The 23,387-nt window shown below is 47.9% G+C and overlaps 1 protein-coding gene across 1 annotated transcript in view; it reads left to right on the forward strand.

Moving 5' to 3' along the window:
- Positions 1-10,975: 10,975 nt before the first annotated feature.
- MERTK (MER proto-oncogene, tyrosine kinase) overlaps positions 10,976-23,387 on the forward strand; it is a 111,680-nt gene continuing 99,268 nt past the window's right edge. The window contains exon 1 of the mRNA XM_036262436.1: positions 10,976-11,066. Coding sequence (XP_036118329.1) covers positions 10,976-11,066 — 91 coding nt within the window. The remainder of the gene's footprint in view (positions 11,067-23,387) is intronic.

The raw sequence follows: 23,387 nt of genomic DNA on the forward strand, positions 1-23,387 counted from the left end.
CCACCTGTGGACAGTGGGGGTGGACACGCGCAGCACCAGCTGCTCAGAGTGGCTGCAGATTCCAGGAGGCAGATCAGACAGAAAGCTGGGCGGGTCCTGGCCCGGTAGGTGGGAGGGGAGCTCACTGCGTGCAGCCAGGGCTCTGGGGCTCCCACCCATGTACCCAGGAGGCTCAGCAGCCTGCACACTGATTAGGCACCTGATGTGTACTTTCCTACAAGGGAGACAAGCAAACAGCCCATGGCTGTAGCTGCCACAGGGCATGTGCCCTGAATGGGGATTTGGAGTGGAGGGGTAATCAGGACCCCGGAAGATGCCCTCTTGGGGTGAGTGGACTTGAGCCGCATCCTGGAATTTGGAGTCAGTGAGGATGGGCTGGAGGCAGATGCTCCTGTCCCTTCCCACCTGTCCTGGGCTCTGGGTCATCCAGTGCTGGGTCCCTTGGTGGACAGAGATTGAATCCCAGGGACTCCAAGGCTCAGGCCACATCCTCAGCTTCCTGAGCTTCAGTCTTTCCCAGTGACCCCTGCAGGGGGTTGGGGACACTGAGCTGGGTGTGGTAGGGCTGGGTGACCCTCCCCTTTCTCCCTAGGAGCTATTCAAGAGGGTGCTGCCCCACCAGTGCCTGGGCTCCGTCTGGTCCCAGAAGGACAAGCCTGGCAAGGAACACCTGGCCTCCACCGTCCGTGCCACCATCACGCAGTTCAATCATGTGGCCACCTGTGTGATCACCACCTGCCTTGGGGACCCTAGCATGAGGGCCCGGGACAGGGCCAAAGTGGTGGAGCACTGGATCAAGGTGGCCAAGGTATGTTATGGGAGGCCCAGCGCAGTCCCTATGCGGAGCCTTGAGAAATGCCTCTGCTGCTCTATCAGCTCTCGGGACTGAGGCCTGAGGCCAGAGCCCAGCACAGTTCCCAGGTCCTCTCTGCCAGGGGCCCGCTGACCTTGACTCTCAGGTCCCGGTGGTGGGAGGCTCACGTCCTCCCTGGCTCCTTCCTTGGGTTGAGCTAAGATCCTCCTCTCTGTGAGTGCTGGTCTTTGGGTGCTCACCATGCCCACCCTGAGCACCTGTCCCACCCAGGAGGGGTGTCAATGGAGGGGACTGAGCTAGAGCTCCAGCTGCCACCTCACAGCCGTCGCTCCCCTCCCAGGAGTGCAGAGCCCTAAGGAGCTTTTCCGCCCTGCACGCCATACTGTCCGCTCTGCAGAGCGTGTCCGTCCACCGTCTGAAGAAGACGTGGGGGAAAGTTTTCAGGTGGGTAGGCCTCTCCCCAGAAGAGGATGGGTGGGGGTGTCTCTCATATGCCTCCCAATGTCCCCTCAGGAGCTGGCACCTCCTGGGAGTCAGCCACCCCGGGGACAGGGACAGGGCTGCTGGGCGGGGTCTCTAAGCCTCCCTGGGACCTCAGGCCTCCAGTTCTGCTTCAGGAATCAGTTCCCCTAAGTGCCAGAGACTGGATTGAGCCCCACTGGAGATTTTCAAGTGTTTATACCACTAGAACCCTAGGCCCAGTTGAAACCAAAACTGGTCAAAACAGAGCTGCCCCATAGAAATGGGAAGGGGCCCAGGTGACCCACAGTAGAGCCCCGCCCCAGAGCCCCAGAGACCTTCCTGCTGGGAAGAACCCTGAGAAACCCTCACCCCAGCGCCTTGAAACACTAGACTGTCCAAAGGAATTTGCCTCTAAACCCCACCCCCCCACCCCCCCACCCCCGCTCATTCTTTGTAAACATGTCTCCCTCCTGCCCCGGCTCAGGAGGAGCTCGGCCACACTGAACACGCTGTGTAAGGAAGACAACTCCGGGGGCAGCGCGCAGCTCAGCGAGGTAGAGCGGAGGCTGGAGGTCTGGAGGGGGCCCTGTGCAGGATGTGGCTTCGATAGTTTGTCACTTAAAGATTCTCTGCAATGTTCGCCCTCTGTCCTGAGTAAGAGGAAGAGGGCTCTGTTTGGCCCTTGGCAGGGGGCAGCTCCAGGGCAGGAGGTCCGGGCCTGGCCCACAGTGATGCTGGCTGGGCGGCTCCGGGATGGGTGCAGGGCTGGCACATTGAGCGGGTCTCTGGCTTCCATGCGGAGCCATCCCACTGGCACTTAGCATCTTCCAGGCTGTTGGGTGAATGGGGTAGGTGGGCACCTTTCTTCCCAAACCAGCCCCGCCTGGCCTTGGAAGCCAGGCCCCTGCTGCTCCTCTGTCTTCACCACCCCTCCAAGGGGAGCGCACCCTGCCTGCCCCAGGGATGGGCACTGCAGGGGACTCCCATGGGCCAGGGGGACACAGGGCTGCTTGGCCTCAGGTCCCACTTGCTGGACCAGAGACAGAGAGGTGGGCCTTCCGTGACTTCCCACTGTGCCTCTGTGACTTCCCACTGTGCCCTAGAGCACTCGCTCACTGCTAGTCAGTCAGTCAGTCAGTGAGTCAGTCAGTCAGAAAGGGGCAGGGCAGGCCCCAGGCCCACGGGCACACACCCAGGGAGCATTGCAGCTGGGAGCGGTCCAGAATCGAGTGTGCTGGAGTCAGAGTGGCACTGGTACCAGCTGACTTGGGCCAGCTGTCCAGGGTCTGAGGTCAGGGGTGGTGGGGTTAATGGGGTGAGGAGGCACAGCCTCATGACCCTGTCCCGGACCCTGGCAGAAGCGGCCCTCCAGGTTTGCCACTCTGCTGCGGACCCTCTGGGGAACTCGGAAGAGGCCGCACAAGAAGGTGAGTGATCCATGGCCTGTTTGGCTCAGCGGTTAGAGCATCGGGTCCAGAGAGACCTGGGTTCGATTCCCACTAAGGGCACATACCTCGGTTGCGATTCATCCCCGGCCCTGGTTGGGTCGTGCGGGAGGCAGCCACTTGATGTGTCTCTTTTTTTTTTATCCTCACCCGAGGACATTCTTCCATTTTTTGTACAGATAGAGAGGGAGGAAGAGAGAGAGAGAGAAACATCGACGTGAAAGGGACACATCGAGTGGCTGCCACCCACACGACCCAACCAGGGCCGGGGACAAACTGCAACTGAGGTGCATGCCCTTAGCAGGAACCAAACCCGGGTTCCTCTAGACCACAGGCCAATGCTCTAACTGCTGACCCAAGCTGGCCAGGGCTGATGTGTCTTTCACGTTGATGTTTCTCTGTCTCTCTCTCTTCCTTTCTCTCCCTCCCACTCTATCTGAACAAAAAAATGGGAAAATGTCCTTGGGTGAGGATAAAAAAAAAAAAAAAAGCAGGTGAGTGAGCCTGTCTGCGGGCGCACCAGGGTCAGAGGAGAGGGGCTCCGCACTTCCAGCTGAGAACAGGGGCTCATCCCACCCTCACCCTGATTCCCTAGTGTGTTCCCTTCCTTGGCAAATTTCAGACTGACCTGGAGATGCTGGACACTAAGTTGGAGGATTATCTGGAGGTAAGTGACTTGATACCTGGGTCGGGTGACCAGGATTGACATTTGGGGAGAGAGAGGCCCTGTACTGAGCCCCTAGTTCTCAGCACAGCTGCCCCATGGAGATGAGCCTCATGCCCTTTCTAGGGACCCATGTGCCCCTCCTCTGGAGCCCAGAGTTTGGCCTCTCCCCAAGTCCTGTCTGTTTGTGTTTCCCGCCCCCTCCTGGGACCTGGCGGTACTGCATCATGAGAAGGGGTGGGCACAGGGCTTGTCAGGGCCAGGGGCTCTTCCTGATGGACTGGGGCTGTCTGCCTTCCAGGGGAATCAGATCAACCTGGAGAAAAAGGAGAAGGTGAGCCGCTGTGGCACCTCCTGCGGGCAGGGGAGGGCAGTGAACATCACAGGGCCCTCCCGGCACACTCCTGGGCTCCACCCGCATCTTACACTCACTGGGAGAGTTTGATGACAGCAGAGGGAGACCCTCCAGGTGGTGGCTGGGTAGGGGGGTGGCATCAAGGAGCACTGCCTGGAGGAAGGGCTGGCGAAGCCCATCTCTGAGCACAGGTAGGGCCTCATGGAATTAGGGGGAAGGACGGTGCCCATGTGTGCAAAGACCCAGGACCTGTCCCCACGCCACTGCTCACCCCGCTCGGCCGTGTCTGCACCCTCTCCTTCCCTCTGGGCCCAGGAACAGAGAGTCATGGAGAAGATAGTGCTGCTGCAGGAAGCTGCCAACATGTATGAAATAGAGCCCGAGGAGCAATTCGGGGCCTGGTTCTGGGCCCTGGAGCGGCTCAGCGAGAAGGAGAGGTGAGGCCGGGCAGGAGCCGGGTGAGGGCGGGGTGGACTCCCCTGCGGGCCAGGCCAGAGAACCTGTGTCCATGGCTCCCAGGTCAGCCCCCGCCCTTGTTGTGTAGCAACCCCTGGGGCACCCGACCCTGGGAGAGGCACCTGAGAGATGGCTCCTGGGAGCTCACAGGTGCCCCTCTGTCCTGTAGTTACATCCTGTCCTGCCAGCTGGAGCCCTGATCCTAGTTGGCCTGCAGAACACTCCAGGCCAAGAACATCAGGTGTCAGTGAGTGTCCAAGTGGCACTGCAACCTCTTCATCGCCAGCGGGGACACAGCTGGTCCCTCAGGAGCACGGGCAGCCTCTTCTGCGCTAGAAGGAGGACACTGGGAGTCCTTTCCTGGTGTGCCCTGAAGGCCAGGAGTGAGGGGACACACCCCAGCTTCTCTCGCAGCTCTCCCCAAGGCCTGCTTGTCCACAGGAGGCCTTGTTTATGTATGGTAAGCAGGGTTTGGAGCCCTCCTTTGCAAAAGGCCCACGGGCAGGGACTCCTGTCTATATGAGTCAGCTGCCCTCTGGCTGGGAGAGCACACTGTCCCCTTTGCTGGAAGACTGCGTTTTCGGAGCAGAGCTGAAACTCCGAGGACGTCCCTGGAAGCAGAGGGGAGCAGACCGGTGAACATTAGAGGGAAGCAGATCAAAGCAAAGCTTTCTAGCCAGAGAAGGGGGCCTGAAATTCTCCCTGTCGTCATGGGCGCTGACAAGTCTGAAGTCTATAGGGCAGGCAGCGGACGGGAAACAGCAGGATTTTATACTGTGATGTGAGGCGCAATTTCTGCACCAAGAAACCTTAATTTGTTCTCTTAAGGCTTTCAGCTGAGTAACAGAGCCACCCCCATTTTCAAGGGTAATGACCTCCAAAGTCAACTGCTTGCAGACGTGTTTGTTCAGATGACTGGATACTAGAGCCCAGCCAGACGGACACACACCTCTCTCCGTCACACGGTGCAGGAATTCTTTATTTACGTTAAATGTTAGATCCTTCCCTGACATAAGCTTTGCTAATATTTCCTCCCATTCCGTGGGTTGTCTTTTTCCTCCTGATAGTGTCCTTGACACACAAAAGTTTGGCACATTTATGAGGTCTGTCGTTACTTGTGCTTTGGAGGTTATATTTAAGAATCTTCCCAATCCAAGGTCACGCATGAAAAGTACCCCTTTGTTTTCTTAAAGAGTTTTATAGTTTGGGCTGTTAAATTTAGGTTTGTTTTCCCACAGGTGGCGCTAAAGCTCACATTTGTGGTCTCTCCTTGGCCGGAAGACCCAGCCCTCCTGAGCTCCCAGCCCTCTGCCCCAGCTCACTCTTGTTGCTGCCTTCGGGAGGGCACAGAAGGCGCTGGCCACAGGGTGGATGTTTGGGCAAGACATGGGGAGCACTGGGGTGCCGTGTGCCCATCGGGGGTCCACAGGCAATGCCCTGTGATGCAGCTAGTTACAACTTGTGGGTCACGACCCCTCTGGGGGTCGAACAACCCTTTCACAGGGGTCGCCTAAGACATAACAGTAGCAAAATTACCGTTATGAAGTAGCAACGAAAATAATTTTATGGTTGGGGGTCACCACAACATGAGGAACTATATTAAGGGGCCGCGGCATTAGGGAGGTTGAGAACCGCTGAGTTAGAAGGATCTGCATCCACTTCATACCCTCCCAAGCGGCCTACCAGCTGCTCTCCCTGCCTCTTGTCCACCCGTCTTGCAGCTCAGCAGTCAGACCTCAGGATGGAGCAAAAGAGAAGCCATCTTCTTTGGTGGAGTCCTGCACAGCTAGGAGAGCCAGACTTTCCTTATTGTTATTGCTATTATTGCTCAGATGGTGTGCTGGAACTTTTCCTCCAGAAACTTGGACACCCACGAAGCCTCTAGTTAATGGGTGATTGTCTAAGACAGTGTTTCCAGGGACTCCTGGACCACAGCTGAGCGGGGCTGGAGCTGGTTCAGAGTCACTGCAAGGTCCACGGAGGGGCCTGGGCCCAGGTCTGTCCGCCTGCCACCAAGGCACAGGTGGACGGGACTCCTCCCTGGCAACGTGCTGGATCCTACAGCTCCCACGACCTGCGTGGATGCCGAATTGTTCTCGTTCTCGGTGAATGGCTGTTGGGGGTGAAAGGGACAACAATAAGGCATGTCTTATGTCACTGTGGTGCTGCCGTCCTCTGAAGTTTACCTTGGATGCACTAAGTTTCTAAGTCTCAATCATTGTTTTTGAACCCCTAATATATGTCTCTGATTTGTTCTATCTCTCTTTTTAATCCTTACCCAAAGATATTTTTCTATTTATCTTCAGATAGAGTGGGAGGGTGGGGGAGAGAGGGAGAGAGAGAGAAACACTGATGTGAGAGGGACACATGAACTGGTTGCCTCCTGCACGACCCCTACCAGGGCCGGGGATGAACCATAACCAAGGTACATGCCCTTGATGGGCTCGAACCCGAGACTCTTTGGTTCACGGGCCGACACTCTAACTGCTGAGCCAAACTGGCCAGGGTGATTTGTTTTCCCTTTTGAACAAAGGCCACACTTTTAGTATGCCAAACTTTTAGATATGTTTTGATAGCTGGTAGCACACTTAGCTCCTCATTGTTGCCTTTTGAAATATTCTTGAGGCTGTTTTTGCAGATTTTCTCTTTATAATCAGCTTTGCGAGTGCTCTAACAAATACTTCAAATTTGGGCTGGCCATGTACTGAATTTATAGATCAATTTGGAGGAAAACGAATATATTTGCAATTGCGAATTTTTCCATTCAGAGACCTGCTCTATCTTTCCATTTATCTTTAATCCATCATTCTTTATTAATGTGATATATGTGTATATATAATGTAATTGATGGATGTATAACATATATATGTATAATACAATATATAATACATCTGACTAATAAGTGTTCTTGTCATACTTAGCTCTGCATAGTTTAAGGAATTTGTTGTTACAGTAAAGGAGAATTGTTTCCTACCACATTTTCAAACTAGTTATGTTGTATTAGAAAAAGATAGTTTCTTGTGTCAATCTGGACCTAACTTCTGGGTTCCTATTTTTATTTAGGTTGATTCTCTTGCACTTTTTAAGATGTATGATCTTATAATGGCATCTTTGTATCTTCTTTTTCACTGTTTACCTCTTATTTCCTTTTCGGTTTATTACTAATAAAATGCATGATTTTATTGTGGACTATGTTTCCATGGAAAAAGCTACTGATGTTCATACCATCAAATATCCTGTTCGTGGTGCATTTCAGACCATGCCCTTTATCAAATGTCAAATATTTTCCTCCATTTCTAAATTCCTCAGAATGCTATAAAGATTTGGTGAAGATATTTACTGACTTCTATTATAGTGCATATTTTCCCCTTTATTTGTTAATTGTATGAATTTCATTAATGTTGAATATTTATTATGGGTAAAACCTTAATTGCTGTTCTTTTATAAAACTGCTGTGATATATTTGCATTGAGGATTTTTGCATCTATTGTAAATAAATTGGCCTATAGTTTTCCTTTGTGATATCATCCTTGTTGGATTTTGAGGTATACATATGTAAAAAAAAGTGTTTCTTAAATAAAGGGATGGAGAGACTAGACGGATGAATGAAGAGTGAGTCAATGAATAAAGATGGGAGGAGTTGATGAATGAATGAAGAAAGGGAAGGAGAGAGGTGGATACAAGAACAATATGGAGAGCTGCAGGAACTTGGCGGACTGATGAACGGGTAGAGTGAGTGGTGTATAGACAGATAGTGAGACTTAAAAACTGTACAAACAGAGAAAGAGGTTGAACAGGTAACATAATGTTAGTGTCACTGTTGCCCTTTGATGTAAAGATGGACTCAGTGACATTTCTATAAACTCTACCATACGTTACAAAATCACTGTGTAGCTTGGGTTTATTTTGGTCACAAGGTATAGAAAACCAAACGTAAACTGGCTTAGCAGAAACAAGCACATGTTGGCCTCTATGAGCTGTGATATGTTCTGCACAAATCACAGTTTGTTTTCCTCTGTTGCCAAACTGGGTCACAGGATTTTTCTTGACCTATTTGCTACAAAGGAATCAGATTAAGCCAAAAGACCTCAGGCTTGGAGATAAGGTAGAGACACTGTGCTTCTATACAAAGAGAAACAAGAAATTCTTCATTCAGAAATCTGGGTGTGGACATTGGGAAGCATTTAACAACTGACCACGGCAACGCTAGAATCCCAACCACGACTCTAACATCACACATCAAACTCTCACTGGAATGGAGCATGTTCTACCCGCATGGATTTCATGGTATCACACAGGCAAAGGCAATAGCTGTGCTGTCATGTTAGGTGCCAACCCACACTGCAGTGAGAGCTAAGAACAGAGTGAAGGTCACTGCATAAAACAGGAGGCTGTCCACAGTAAAACAAAATACTAATGCATGCACCTGACAAAGACTTGTATGCCTCTCACCTACTGAATTCCAACAACACAAATAAGAAATAGACAACAGATCTGACCATTTTGTGAAAGGTGGTATGCAAATGAAAAATAAACACAGTAATTATGAGATATGTCTTACCCACTAGAGTAACTAACAGTCAACTCATTTTAAAGATTTAAACTCGATTCTTACAGCAAAGTGAGTCATTGTAGGATTGACAGCAGACGTGGAAATGGTTATTAAAACAATCTCATTTCCTGCCCTTGCGTTTTTATGGACTTTGTCCTCATGGGAAGCAAGTTTGGATATAAAATCTGTTTTCATGGAAACTCTTAGCTTTTAGTTAAAAGTTTCTTAAAATAAGGCAATACTAAATATTGTTTTTAAGAGTAGCACAATAGCCTGGCTGGTGTGGCCCAGTGGATTGAGCGTCATCCCATGGACTGAGAGGTCCTGGTTTGATTCCTGGTCAGGGCACATGCCGGGGTTGTGGGCTTGATCACTGGTAGGGAGCATGCAGGAGGCAGCCAATCGATGTTTCTCTCTCTCCCTTTCTCTCTTTCTAAAAATATTTTTTTTTAAAAAGGTGACGAAAGATGCAAAAAAGAGGATGGGTAATAGCAAGAAGCCTAAAAAGTGGACAGATGAGGTTGAATACAGTGGAAATAGAAATACATATAAAATAGTCAGCAGAAAGCAAGGCAATTGACAGTTCTAAAACTATGCTGAGAAATGAATAAAGCAGAATAGTCCTGCATAGGAACCAGAAACCAGAAAATGTGTGTGGGAACACAGGAAAGAATAGGACATATTTGTGTGACTGTATTCTGCTGCATTAATCTTCTGATACACATGTCCAATTAGTTGAGGGTATCTGTCTCTGAATCGAGTGTCTTGCCACAAAGCAATTTGGAATTTATTTTCACAAGTACTATTTGGTTCAGAAAATATTACCCAACTTTTAGGTAAAACCTCACCTGCTCATCTTTCCAGGTAGGGTATACTCGACACACTTCTTTATCCTCATCTTCAATACTTACACACTCACACACACAATTTTTATCTTGAGACCAATTTCTTCATCTTTACAATAAAGAAACTGGACTAAGTACTATTTTTTCTTCTTCAAAATAAAAATAGATTTTTCATTATACAAATAAATCATGCTTATAGGTAGAAAAGAGAAAGGTTTAAAATAAGTGATGCTCATTCACATACTAAATTGAAAATTATGTATGTCTTTTCTAAAATTTACATGCTAAACGTAAATATACACATCCACATTTAAAAAAAAATTTTTTTTCTTTATTGATTTTTAGAGAGAGAGGAAAGGAGAGGGAGAGATAGAATCATTGATGAGAGAGAACATCTGATTGGCTGCCTCCTGCATGCCTTCCACTGGGGATTGGGCCCACAACCTGGACATGTGCCCTGACCTGGAATCACACACACTGGCGACCTCTTGGTGCACGGGTGATGCTCAACCACTGAGCCACATGGGCTGAGCACACATCCATATTTTAAAATCATGTTGTAATATGTTCTACTTCTAATATTAAAAATAGTTCTGAAAAATTTCTATCTTTTCTTTGATACACCATAAATTATATAACTTAGCTCTACTTAATGGGCTTAACATTATTTTGTTTTCTACTTTATGGATATTTCTGGGATGATCATCGTTGTGTAGTATTTCTGAACATTTATTCAATTATTTTTGAATAATTTCCTGCAAATAAAATGTCTGTATCAAAAAAATCCACATATGCTAAATTTTAGTATGTAGGAATTTTGATTGGGATTTCATCAAATTTGTAGATTGGGTTAAGAGGAATTCTTTCACTGGCTCCTTTGACAGGTATGTATTGAGCGCCGTCTATGGGCCAGGCCTTAGAAGCGCAGTGCACAACCCGAAGAGCTTGCAATCGGGGCAGCTTTAGGTCCGAGTCAAACCAGATCCACAACCTGAAGTCAGGACCTGCCTCTCTGAGCTTTTCGTTGTTGTTCATCCCTCCAGGAACATCCCGCTCTGCCTTCCGGGCGAACACCGGGCGCTAGCTCCTCCACGCCCGGCGGCCCGCACCTGTGGCCGGTGTCCCGGGCGTTCAGCTGGCCTCCGGGTTGCGGGGAGACCGGTCCCTTTCTCCGCCCCGCCTCGGCCGCTCCTCCCCCCGAGGTGCCTCCATTCCCGCCCCTCTCGGCCTGCCCCCTCCCTTCCTCTGGGCTCCGGACCGCCCCTTCCAGCGGCCCGCGCCTCCCAGCTCCACTCGGGCGCCCGCTGCCCGGCGCCGCACTGGCTCCTCCGCCGGCCGCGCGACCCACCGGTGGAAAGGACTTTCCAGACCCGGGGCCGGGGATGGGGCGGGCTCTGCTGCGGCTGCCGCCGCCGCTGCTGCTGCTGCTGCTGCCGCCGCCTCGGTTCTTCGTTCCCGGGCTTGGGAGAGGGGGTGAGTGCGAGGGACGGGGACGGGGACGGGGACTGGGACTGGGGGCGCGCAGCCCGGGCGCCGGGATTGGGGGAGGGGGCAGGCAGAGCCGGGGAAAGGGGCGAGGGGCAGGGGAGGACGGCGGGGGAGGGGACGCGGGGCTGGGGGAGGGTCAGTCAGCGGGGTGGAGGTGCGTCCCCCTCCGCTCCCCCCAGCCCCCTACTCCCCGCGGGTAAGCGGAGCAGAGCGCCGGGCACGTACTAGCCCAGGGTCGGGGTGCCAGGACGGGACGTGTAAGCGAGTCGGTGGAAAGGGCGGGGGTCACTAAGGGCCCCCTTTCCTCCGGAAGGAGGTTGCGCTCGCGAGCGCTCTGGGAGTCCCCAAGTTTTCCTGCGAGAGGACCGTGGTCGCAGGTCTGGGAGGGCATGCTCGGAACCCCCCCACCCCCCATCCCTCTGCGCGGCTGGACCCGCTCTGGCGAGAGCTCTGGGGGAGGCACACCCGCGTCCCGAGGGACTTCGTGCACAGACGCTCAGGCTGCGGAGTTGGGGTCGCTGTTTGGGTGCACTGGACCAAGACGGGAGCCTGGGAGGGCGGCCTTCTGGCTGCTCCCCCTGGGCCCTCCTGGGCAATACCAGCCCTGCTCTCAGGACAGTCTGCGGGGGGTGCGGGGCCAGCCGAAGGGACACACATTCTGTACCCCTGTTGTCGGACAGGGCCTCCTGTGTTTGGACAGCATCTAGAAGGATCCCAGTTCTGCCAGGTGTGCTCAGGTGTAGACGCTGGCTGGATGAATCCGGTCGGGTCCGCGGGACCCGTTTACACCCACAGCTGGCTCGCGGGTGAGGAGGGATAAACAGGTTGGAAGTCCGGTCGCAGATCCACTTCTGTTGGAAGCAGGGAGACACTTACACCAGGCCTTACCAATAGACAAAGAAATGGGGGGAAACGTATGCTGGTAAACAGATCCCAGGCATTTTTCCTTGGCTAAACTATTTCCATCCAGCGTGCAGGGTTTTTGTTTTGTTTTGTTTTGTTTTGTTACCCTGAATATGGCAGAGAAGTTTTACCTATTGGAATCAAAGGTGTCTTTGTTGTTTTTTAAGGAAGAATACGAAGTTACAGTGAAGCAATTTACTTAAAACTTTTCCTTTTGAGGTTTTCTTTTTTGAAAGCTCAGTTGGTCAAAGGAAAACTTTTAAACAGTGCCTCCTTTTGCACATTAAATTATATATAAGCAATTTATAATTTGGGGCAATTTGAAACAAACATCAAAGAACTAAAACAACCCTGTTCTCCATCCCCCAAACCCTCAAAAATTCCTCAGCATTTCTGCCAGACCCGTTTTTCACAGTGTGCCAATCTGTTATATTTTCCTGCTAGCAAGGGCTGGCCATAAATAGCCTTGGAGGTAGTGAATGTGGTGGACACTAATGGGAGCAATAGTTTTTGTGTAAGATATTTAAAAAGTGTTTTGTTTTGTTTTTCCCTAAAATTATAAAAAGCTGTAGCCCTGGCCGGTTTGGCTCAGCAGTTAGAGCATCGGCCTGCGGTCCAGAGACACCTGGGTTTGGTTCCCGCAAGGGGTGCGTACCTCTGTTGCAGTTTGTCCCTGGCCCTGGTTGGTTGTGCGGGTGGCAGCCACTCGATTGTGTTTCTTTCACGTTGATGTTTCTCTCTCTCTCTCTCTCTCTCTCTCTCTCTCTCTCTCTCTCTCTCCTTCCCACTGTACCTGAACAAAAAATGGAAAAATGTCCTGAGTGAGGATTAAAAAAATAAAAAAGTTTGCAGCTGATAGTTAGCTTCAGTCAGATAATCATGGAAAGTCTGTCAAAATCCACCCAGCAGGAAGAATAACTTTTCTCCAGTTTTTCTTTTCTTTTTTTTCAATCCTCACCCGAAGACATTTTTCCATATTTTGTTCAGATAGAGTGGGAGGGAGAGAGAGGAAGAGACAGAGAGAGAGAGAAACATCGACGTGAAAGGGACATATCAAGTGGCTGCCTCCCGCACGACCCAACCAGGGCCGGGGACAAACTGCAACCAAGGCACGTGCCCTTAGCAGGAACCGAACCTGGGTCTCTCTGGACCGCAGGCCGATGCTCTAACCGCTGAGCCAAACTGGCCAGGGTTCCAGTTTTTCTTGTTCTACCTGTTGCTTTTTATCTTGAATTGACCTGGGTGATGTCTGATAGTGTTGGAGCTTACCTTGTGCAAAGCTCATAGAGTGGGATTCTCACTGGCGGAATTAGAGAAGTAAATGCTGTGCACAGGGATTACAAATGGAATGTAGAATCTCAGTCTAGTTTTAAGGTTTTTTATATTGCGCACTGGGAGTCCTACTGGGATGCTTAGGAGATAGGAGAGACAATGAGATAGACAGCGCAGACTGCGTTCGTGGCCTCTAACCTGTAGAAGAGTGGCTAAATAATTAACATTTACTCACCACTTTAACCCAGGAATCCTCCCCCCCATCCACACAGATACCATCCCTCAAACCACAGGCAGGCAGAAGTGAGAGTGCTGACATTTCAGTCCTCCTGTCTGATCAGCCTCTGGTGGGGGCGCTAGTGAGCAGCAAAACCAGGCAAAGGGGGGCTGTTAGGCACTGGGAGAGGATAGAGAAGTAAAAGTGGGTAACAGTGAGGGCATTTCCAGGTCCTGACCCATGATGAGGCTGTGTGTGCAGCTAAACTCACCTTTTAGAACAATTGGGCTTATAAACTCTTAAATGTGCATGTGTTCCTCCCGGCCTGCTGCTGGAACATGCTTTACAATATGCCGGCCACGTTTTCCCAGGGAGAACTCTGATTTGTCCCACTGCTTTCGGGCTTTATAAGGATAGCTTCCGAGGCTCCTTGGAAGTACGCAGGGCATAGGTCACAAATAAATCACTTTCAGAAAGTTATTTAGAACTACTTTCTTAAAGTGCTGAATGGAACACATTTATTTTCTTATATTAACAGGAACGATGTTTTTCAAGCATAGTTTTAGAAATAATTTCCAGATAATGTTAGGAGTAGGGCCAGGGAGTTAGCAGCCGGAGTTGGTTCTGAACATGTTGACTCCTCTGCTGCCTGTGAATTGGGAACCTACTGCCTGGTGGACAAGCTGAGCCAGGACCTGTCCCTTCTCGCCTGCACATAAATACACGAGTAACAGCCACTTCCCACATGCTAGCCAGAGTGAGATGTGAAGATGAGTCTCACTGTGTTGTCCCTCGTTTAGAATCCTCAGGTGGCTTTTCATTCCTTCCCAGAGTTTGCAAGGACTCCCAGGGCCTCTCACTCCTGTGGGCTCCTTTCCAGTTCCTCCCTCTTGTTCGGGATGCTTCGGTCACGGTGTCTCCTTTTCGGTCACCGTGTCTTCTTCCTGGCGCTTCTGCAATGGAGGTGCCCTCTGGCCGAATCTTTCCCGAGATCTCCACTTGCTGGCTCCTTCTGGTTTGGGTTTCGGCTCAGATGTTGTCCTGAAGAGGCCTCCCCTCACTAACGCCCCAGCCGGTCACGTCTGGCTCTCTCCCCATTTTTAATTTCCCAGTGACCCTTCCCGCCACCGGATGGTGGATGGCACAGTGCTGAGCCCATGTCAGGTGCTCAGTGGGTGACCATCAGGGTCAGGCCTCCTTGGCCTCACACATGCTCCTCCCCGTCTCCCTGCTGACTTTTCCAGAAACTGGGTTGCTGCAGGTCCTGTGCCCTTCTCCAGGGGTGGGGTGCCCTTCTCCAGGGGGTGGGGGTCTCCACTGATAGAAAAACCACCTTTCATTTCACTGTGACACCAAGGTGATTTTATTACTAGAAAAGTTAGGACATTGAGAGAAGATAGATTTTTGGACTCTTATCGCCAATATAGCAAAGTCAGCATATTTTCTATTCTCTCACCTATTCCAACGGAAAAAAAATGAAAAACAGATTTTTTAATGTTGAAAACACAGATTTAGCAGCTCCTCCCCAGGGGTGGGTGGCCCAGCACTCAGGTGGCGGCCATGGGTGCCTTACCTTTGGCCCATTGTCACAGATTTCATCCTAACCCAGAGCACAAGGCTGGGGCTGCTCAGGCAGCTCAGCAGGAGTTTAACTATTGTTAACAATGGAGACAGGCTGTTCATCTGGAGTGAAGGGCAGAACTGGGCTTGACTCAGGATCTGAGCAGCCAGCAAGCGGGCTGCTGTCTTGCATGGCCAGCTTCAGCTGCTTCTCTGGTCTGTGGGACTCTTAATTTTTCATAGAATTGAGAGAAGGATGAATTGAGCTAAAGGCATGTAGTAAGTCCTCCAAAAATGTTAGCCATTGTTACCGATGGTTTCCTCCATTCTCCTGAGCTCAGATTTTGGGGTAATTGTTTTTCCTGGACAGATGGTGTTGGGGGGAAGGTTTTTTCCTCACTGAAATGTATCTTAAATTGCACCTTGGACTAGATGGGCAGAGCTGTGGCCACCCTCCCCTGTTCCCTCTGGGGCAGGGCTGTGGGGTGTCGGTCCTGAGTTCTGAGTCCGGCTGTGCTCTTCAGGGTTTTGTTTCCTGGTAGTTCCCTTGCAGAACCCACCCTTGGCCTGTCCTGACCGCTCTGCCGCTGCCTTACCTTCACTTGCTGGATTCAGACTCAGCTCCGTCCAGGAATAGCTTCCTGTCATGTGCTTCTGTGGGAGGTAAAAAATGAAGGCCAGTTCCTGCTCTACTCTCCCACACAACTGTGCCAACGTGGGTGTGGTTTTTGTTTTGTTTTTGGGTTTTGAGTATAATCATCCAAATAATTCTGTCTCTTTAAAAACCAGGTTTTTCAAGTCAAGTCTTCTGGCTGCAGTGGATGGGGAAAGTGGCTTTGTTTCTTAAATTAGCCTCTGGGTATATGCACCAGTGTACACGTGCCTGGTGTGTACATGCCTGGTGTGTACATGCGTGATCTGTATGTGCCCAGTGTGCATGTACCTGGTGTGTGTGTTTACATGCCTGATCTGCATGTGCCTGATGTGTATATGCTTGATCTGTATGTACCCGGTGTGCATGTGCCTGGTGTGTGTGTATGTATGTGCCTGATCTGCATGTGCCTGGTGTGCATGTGCGTGGTGTGTACGTGCCTGGTCTGTATGTGCCCTGTGTGCGTGTGCCTGGTGTGTGTGTGTGTGTATGTGCCTGATCTGCATGTGCCTGGTGTGCATGTGCCTGGTGTGTACGTGCCTGGTCTGTATGTGCCCTGTGTGCGTGTGCCTGGGGTGTGTGTGTGTCTGGCAGGTACATGCCTGAACTATATATATATGCCTGGTGTGCATGTGCCCAGGCCCACCCTCCTGACCAGATACTTCCTGTTGCTGGCAGGGGCGAGCTGGCTTCCAGATGTACCTGGGGAAGATGATCCTGCCTCTTGCACTCTGGGCATTTGTTGACCCCCTGACAGGAAGGGAACCTGTTCCCTCTCTTTACCCCTTCCTTGTTCAGGCCCCTCTACGTCCAGCCTGGCAAGGGTTGGAAATCCCATCAAGACCTTGGGCAGGAGTACTGAGGGGACCTGCCAACCTGCCCTTTCTCCTTCCAAGGAGGCCTGAGTTCGCTCGTTTGAACCGTGGCTGTTGAAGTGCACTGCACGTGTGGAAGATTCTTGACTGCAGCCAGAATCTTCCCTGCTTCTGTGAGTCCGCGCAGCTGGGCAGACCTCCTCCTTGGTCGCTGTGTCATTCCCACCCTCTGGCCTCTGTACGCAGCAGGACCCAGTGGGCCTGGCCACAGGTCCCGGGTTTTGAAGTGATGAAAGGTGATTATGTCTTCAGCATTTCACTGAGAAACCTACACCCAGTTCTCCAGCATTTTATTTCATCCTTTTGCCCATTTCGTCACTGCCAGTGCCTCTTTCTTTACTTAATGGTGAAATGGACTTTCCATGAGCCTCGGGGTGGCAGGTGTGTGGAAGGAGCAGGGAGGGGACGGGGGAGGAGAGAGAAACAGATGTTGACTTTATGTTTGGACAAGATCATGTAAGAGAATTGTTAACGTCGAAAGCTAAAAATATTTGAGAGACTTCTCTTGGAGAAAGCCCACTTCATATCTCAGTGTGTAGGGTTTTTTACACTCTTGTGTTTCTCTTTGTCCTCAGTCACTAGTGGTGTCTTTTGGATATGTCTTAGTGGGTTCCCTCAAAGGTGCTGCCTAGTGTCTGCTGAGCCACCTAAGGTCCCAGCAAGGTCTGGTCTGGCTCCTCTGGGAGGGGCCCATCCTCAGGACTGACGTCTTAGGTCGGCATCTAACAATCAGGCAAATTTGTGTCTTGGGGCTAGGGGTGTTCAGTTACCTCTGCTTTCGGGAACGGTAAACACCTTAGACTTTGCCTTGGCTGTGGTCTTGCCTCTGGTGAGACACAAGGGAAAGCCTTGTTTACTGGGGAGAAGGGATTGTTTTTGCTATTTTAAGTCTTAGGGCTTGTTAAAGCTGCTAGTATACTGGCCTCATTGTGGTTTTGGAAAATGATCGTTTTCACAAGTTAGAACAGGCTGTCTTGGAGGAGAAAGTTAGAACAGGGACTGGGACTCACTGAATTCGGGTTTCTGTCCAGAGCTGACCACTGACTGCGGGCCCAGCCAGCTGATCCATATTCAGGCACCCAGTTCCGCTGTGTCTGTGGGCAGTTTCCACTTGCCTGGGCAGGCTGCCCGCATGCAGGAAGGGGAATCAGCCAGTGAGCCTTTTAACAGCCGTCATGTGATTGGCAGATTTGTGGATGGAAATGAAGTTCATTAGGGTTAGCATTAAATCTAAAGCATTAGGTTAAAAAAAATGACCTCCACTTTGAGAGTCCAGAGATGTACGTTCTCATCCCAGTTTTGATGTTAGTACCAGTTTGATGTTAGCCGGGAGGACCAGGAGAAAGTCAGCCAGGAAGCTTTTTCACAATACAGACACCCAGGACCTGTGCACTGTCTTCGGGGCGCACCCCTTGTTACCCTCCGTGGATCCAGTCCATCTGGTTCTGGAGGAGGGACGAGGAGCCTCACAACCCATTCTCTTTCAGAACCTGGCACTGAGGGCAGGAATAAGATAGTTACGTTCATCCAAAGAAGGTGGCAAGTCTGGGACCAGGGTGACAACTGCATGGTTGGACGGCTCCACAAGCCAAGTGCCCTTATAATTTTTGGACCAACAGGTGGACCGAAGGTTGAGGTCTCTCATGTGAGCCTGTCGGGGGGGATCCCACCATTGTTACCTGGTAGGCCAACTAGTAAACATAAAGGCCTCTTTTTACCATTGTGTTTTGTTTTTCTCACCTATTCTTTTCCTTTATTTTCATATCTTGTTATAAAATATTTGTAATACACAAAAGGAAATGGAGGCTAATAAAATTCATTTCTGTACCCACCACCTAGCATTAGAAAGTCATCAGCAGTGCAGGTGAATCCCCACCCCCCCATTCTCATCCCCTGCCTCCCCGCCCCCATAGAAAACCACCTACCCACATCAGGCGTTTTCATGTGTGCTTGTTTTTCATTGTTGACAGTGCTATAGATGTCTCCCATTTCCTCCCTTTTGGCCCCCCTCCACCTAACCCCTGCCCTAGCCCAGGCCTTCCCTATACTATATTTGTGTCCTGGGTTACATATAAATGCATATATGTTCTTTGGTTAATCACTTTCTACACCTGCCCCCCCAACTGAGATCTGTTATTCTATTCCAAGCATCTGTTCCATTACCTCTGGACCTATTTTATTCATCAGTTTATTTTGTTCATTAGACTCCACATATAAGTGAGATCGTGTGATATTTGTCTTTCTCTGATTGGCTTATTTCACTTAGCATAATGGTCTCCAGGTCCATCCATGCTGTCACAAAGGGTAAGAACTCATTCTTTTTTTACAGCCACATAGTATTCCACTGTGTCAATGTATCACAGGTTTTTTATCCACTCATCTACTGACGGACACTTGGGTTGTTTCCAGATCTTAGCTATTGTAAATAGTGCTGCTATGAACATAGCGGTGCATATATTCTTCCTGAGTGGTGTTTTGAGATTTTTTTTTAAATCTCACCCGAGGATATTTTTCCACTTATCTGCAGATAGAGTGGAGGGAGATAGAGGGAGAAAGGGAGCGAGTGAGAAATATCGACGTGAGAAGGACACATCAACTGGTTGCCTCCCACATGACCCCAACCAGGGCTGGGGACGAACCAAAACTGAGGTATGTGCCCTTGGCCGGAATTGAACCTGTGACTCATTGGTTCGTGGGCTGACACTCTACCGCTGAGCCAAACCAGCCAGGACTGTTTCAGGATTCTTAGAATATATTCCCAGAAATAGAATCACTGGGTCAAATGGCAGTTCAATTTTTAATTTTTTGAGGAAACTCTGCACTGTTTTCCACAGTGGCTGCACCAGTCTGCATTCCCACCAGCAGTGCACTAGGGTTCTCTTATCTCCACACCCTCACCAGCATTTGTTGTTAGATGATTTGTTGATGGCTGCCATTCTGGTAGGTGTGAGGTGATAACTCATAGTCGTTTTTATTTGCATCTCTCTGATGATTACTGACCTTGAGCATTTTTTATATGCCTATTGGCCATCTGTATGTTCTTTTTGGAGAGGTGTCTATTCAGGTCCTTAGCCCATTTTTTAATTGGATTGTTTGTCTTGGTGTTGAGTTGTATGATTTCTTTGTATATTTAGGAAATTAAACCCTTATCTGATATATCATTAGCGAATATGTTTTTCCCATACAGTAGATTCCCTTTTCATTTTTTTTTTTTTTTTAATTCCTCACTCAAGGATATTTTCCCATTTATCATCAGATAGAATGGGAGAAAGGGAGAGAGAAAGAGACAGAGAGAAACATTGATGTGACAGAGCCACATTGACTGGTTTCCTTCCTGTATGACCCGACCAGGGCTGGGGACAAACCGCAGCTGAGGTACATGCCCTTAACCAGAATCAAACCCGTGACTCATTGGTCCTTGGGCCGATGCTCTAACTGATGAGCCAAACTGGCCAGGGTGTTACCTTTTCATTTTGTTGATGGTTTCTTTTGCTGTGAAGAAGCTTTTTAGTTTGAAGTGGTCCCATTTGTTAATTTTTTCCTTTGTTTCCCTTGCCCTAGGAAATGTGTTGGTAAAAATGCCTGCTAGGTGAAATGTTTGAGATTTTTTTTTTTTAATTCTCATCCGAGGATGTTTTTCCATTGATTTTAGGATACAGTGGGAGGGAGGGAGGGAGAGAAGAAGAGAGAAACATCGATGTGAGAGAGACACTTCAATTGGCTGCCTCCTTCCTGCATGACCCCAACCAGGGCCGTGGGATAGAACTCAGCCAAGGTATGTGCTCTTGACTGGAAATGAACCCACGACTCTTTGGTCTATGGGCTGACACACTAACCACTGAACCAAACCAACCAGGGTGAGATGTTTGAGATTTTACTGCCTATGTATTCTTCTAAAATGTTTATGGTTTTGCTACTTAGATTTAAATCTTGTATCTATTTATTCTTGTGTATGGTGTAAGTTGGTGGTCTAGTTTCATTTGTTTGTGTGTACCTGTCCAGTTTTCCCAACACCTTTTATTGAAGAGATTGTCTTTACTCCATTGTATGGTCTTACCCCTTTTGTCAAATATTAATTAACCGTATTGGCATGGGTCCATTTCTGGGGTCTCTTTCTGTGCCATTGGTCTATATGCCTGTTCTTGTGCCACTACCAGGCTGTTTTGATTACAGTGGTTTTGTAGTATAGTTTGATATCCGGTATTGTGATCCCTCCAACTTTGTTCTTTCTCAAGATTGCTGTGGCTATTTGGGGTCTTTCTTTGTTCCATATAAACTTTTGGAGCATTTGTTCTCAATCTGTGAAATATGCCGTTGGTATTTTAATAGGGATTGCATTGAATCTATAGATTGCTTTGGCTAGTATGGACATTTTAATGATGTTGATTCTTCCAATCCATGAACATGGTATAGACTTCCACCTTTTTATATCTTCCTCTATTTCTTTTTTGAATGTCCTGTAGTTTTCTGAGAACAGGTCTTTTACCTGCTTGGTTAAGTTTATTCCTAGGTATCTTACTGTTTTGTTGCAATGGTAAATGGGATTGTTTTTTTAGTTTCCCCTTCTCAGTGTTCATTATTGGTGTATAAAAATGCCATCAATTTCTGGGTGTTAATTCTGTTCCTACTACTTTGCCAAATTTATGTATTAAATCTAGCAGTTTTTGATGTAGTCTTTAGGGTTTTCTATGTACAATATTATGTCATCTGCGAATAATGACAGTTTTACATCCTCCTTTCCAATTTAGATGACTTTTATTTTTTTCTTCTTGTCTATCACTGTGGCTAGGACTTCTAGTACTATGTTGAATAAGAGTGGTGGAAGCAGACATTCCTGTCTTGTTTCTGATCTTAAGGGAAATTCTTTTAGTTTTTGCTCCTTGAGTATGATGTTGGCTGTAGATTTGTCATATATAGCCTTTATTGTGTTTAGGTATGATCTCTCTATTCCCATTTTGCTGAGTTTTTTATCATTAATGAGTGCTGGATTTTGTCAAATGCTTTTTCTGCATCTATTGATACTGATTTTTAGCCTTCATTTTGTTTATGTGGTATATCAGTATTTGAAATTTTCAGGATGAGTTCTGTGTGTGCTTTGTTAAATTTATACCTAAGTATTTAATTATTTGTGAGTGATTTTAAATGGTATTGTATTTTTAGTTTTGATGTCTTTGTGTTCATTGCTTAGCACATAGAAATAAAATAATTTTTGTATGCTTATCTTGTATCCTGTGACCTTGATGAAATTATTTATTCAAGATTTTTTTTGTAGATTCTGTGGGATTTTCTATGTAGACAATGATATCTGCAAATATATATCTATTTTCCTTTCTGATTATTTTTCTTTTCTTTTTTTTTTTTTTATCCTCACCCGAGGACATTTTTCCATTTTTTGTTCAGGTAGAGTGGGAGGGAGAGAGAGGAACAGAGAGAGCAAGAGAAACATCGATGTGAAAGGAACACATCGAGTGGCTGCCACCCGCACAACCGACCAGGGCCGGGGACAAACTGCAACCGAGGTACGCACCCTTAGCGGGAACCGAACCCGGGTCTCTCAGGACCGCAGGCCGACGCTCTAACCGCTGAGCCAAACCGGCCAGGGCTGATTATTTTTCTAATGTTTAGTATTATTATTATTATTGTTATCATTATTTTGCTTTATTGCATTGGCTAGAACTTTCAGCTCTATGTTGACTAAGAAAGGGAAAAGTAGAGATCCTTGCCTTCTTCCCAAAGTGGGACATAATTCAGTTTTTCATCATGATGCATGATGACAGCTGTTGGTTATTTGTAGATGCACTTTATCAAGTTTTCCTCTCCCTATTTTTTTTTTTTTTTCTAAATCATGAATCATATTGAATGGCTGTTGAATTTTTGGTTTATGTTGGTATGATGATATGCCTTTTCTTCTTTAGCCTATTAATATTGTGGATGACATTGATTGACTTTCATCTATTTAACCAACTTTCTATCTGTAAAATAAGTTTCACTTAGTCTTGGTATACAGTTCTTTTTTTATATATTGCCAAATTATATTTTCTGATGTTTTGTTAATGGTTTTTTTGCACCTATAATCATTAAGGATGTTGATCTGTAGTTTTCTTTTTCTCTACTGTTTGTAGTTTTGGTATCAGGTCACACTAGCTTTATAAAATATATTGGGAAATGCCCTCTCCACTTTTAGTTTTTGGAAAAAATTATGTGGAATTTGTATTAATTCTATTGGTGTAATCCTCCAGTGAAATGATTTTGGCTTGGAAATTTGTTTTTGGGAGTTCTTTAAATTATTAATTCAATTTCTTTAATAGTTACTGGGCTATTCAAATTAATCTATTTCATATTAGGTGAGTTGTGGTAATTTGTGTTTTTTGAGGAATTAATCTATTCCCTCTTTGTTGTCAAGTTTGTTTGTAAAATAGTGCATAGTATTTAATTATCCTTTTGATGTTTACAGGGTCTTGAGTGATATTCTCTATTTTACTCCCAATATTAGTAATTTGCCTTCTATTATTTCTGTCAGTCTTGCTAGAGATTTGTTGATTTTTTTGCTCTTTTCAAACAACCAGCTCTTTATTTCATTGAGTTTCTCTATTGTTTTCTTTTTTAAATTTCATTTATTTTTTTTCTTTTTTGGGCTTGTTTTGCCTTTTTTTAAACCATGTTCTGAGCTTAGATTGCTGAATAAATTTTCCTCTCGGCACTGTGTTAATTGTGTCCCACAAATTTTGATTTGTTGTACCCTCATTTTCATTCAGTTCAATATATTATTTTCCTTGAGACTTCCTCTTTGAGCTGTAGATTATTTAAAAGTTTAGTTTGCAGGGACT

Source organism: Molossus molossus, unplaced genomic scaffold (genome assembly GCF_014108415.1).
Source record: "Molossus molossus isolate mMolMol1 unplaced genomic scaffold, mMolMol1.p scaffold_m16_p_15, whole genome shotgun sequence".
Taxonomy (NCBI): Eukaryota; Metazoa; Chordata; class Mammalia; order Chiroptera; family Molossidae; genus Molossus; species Molossus molossus.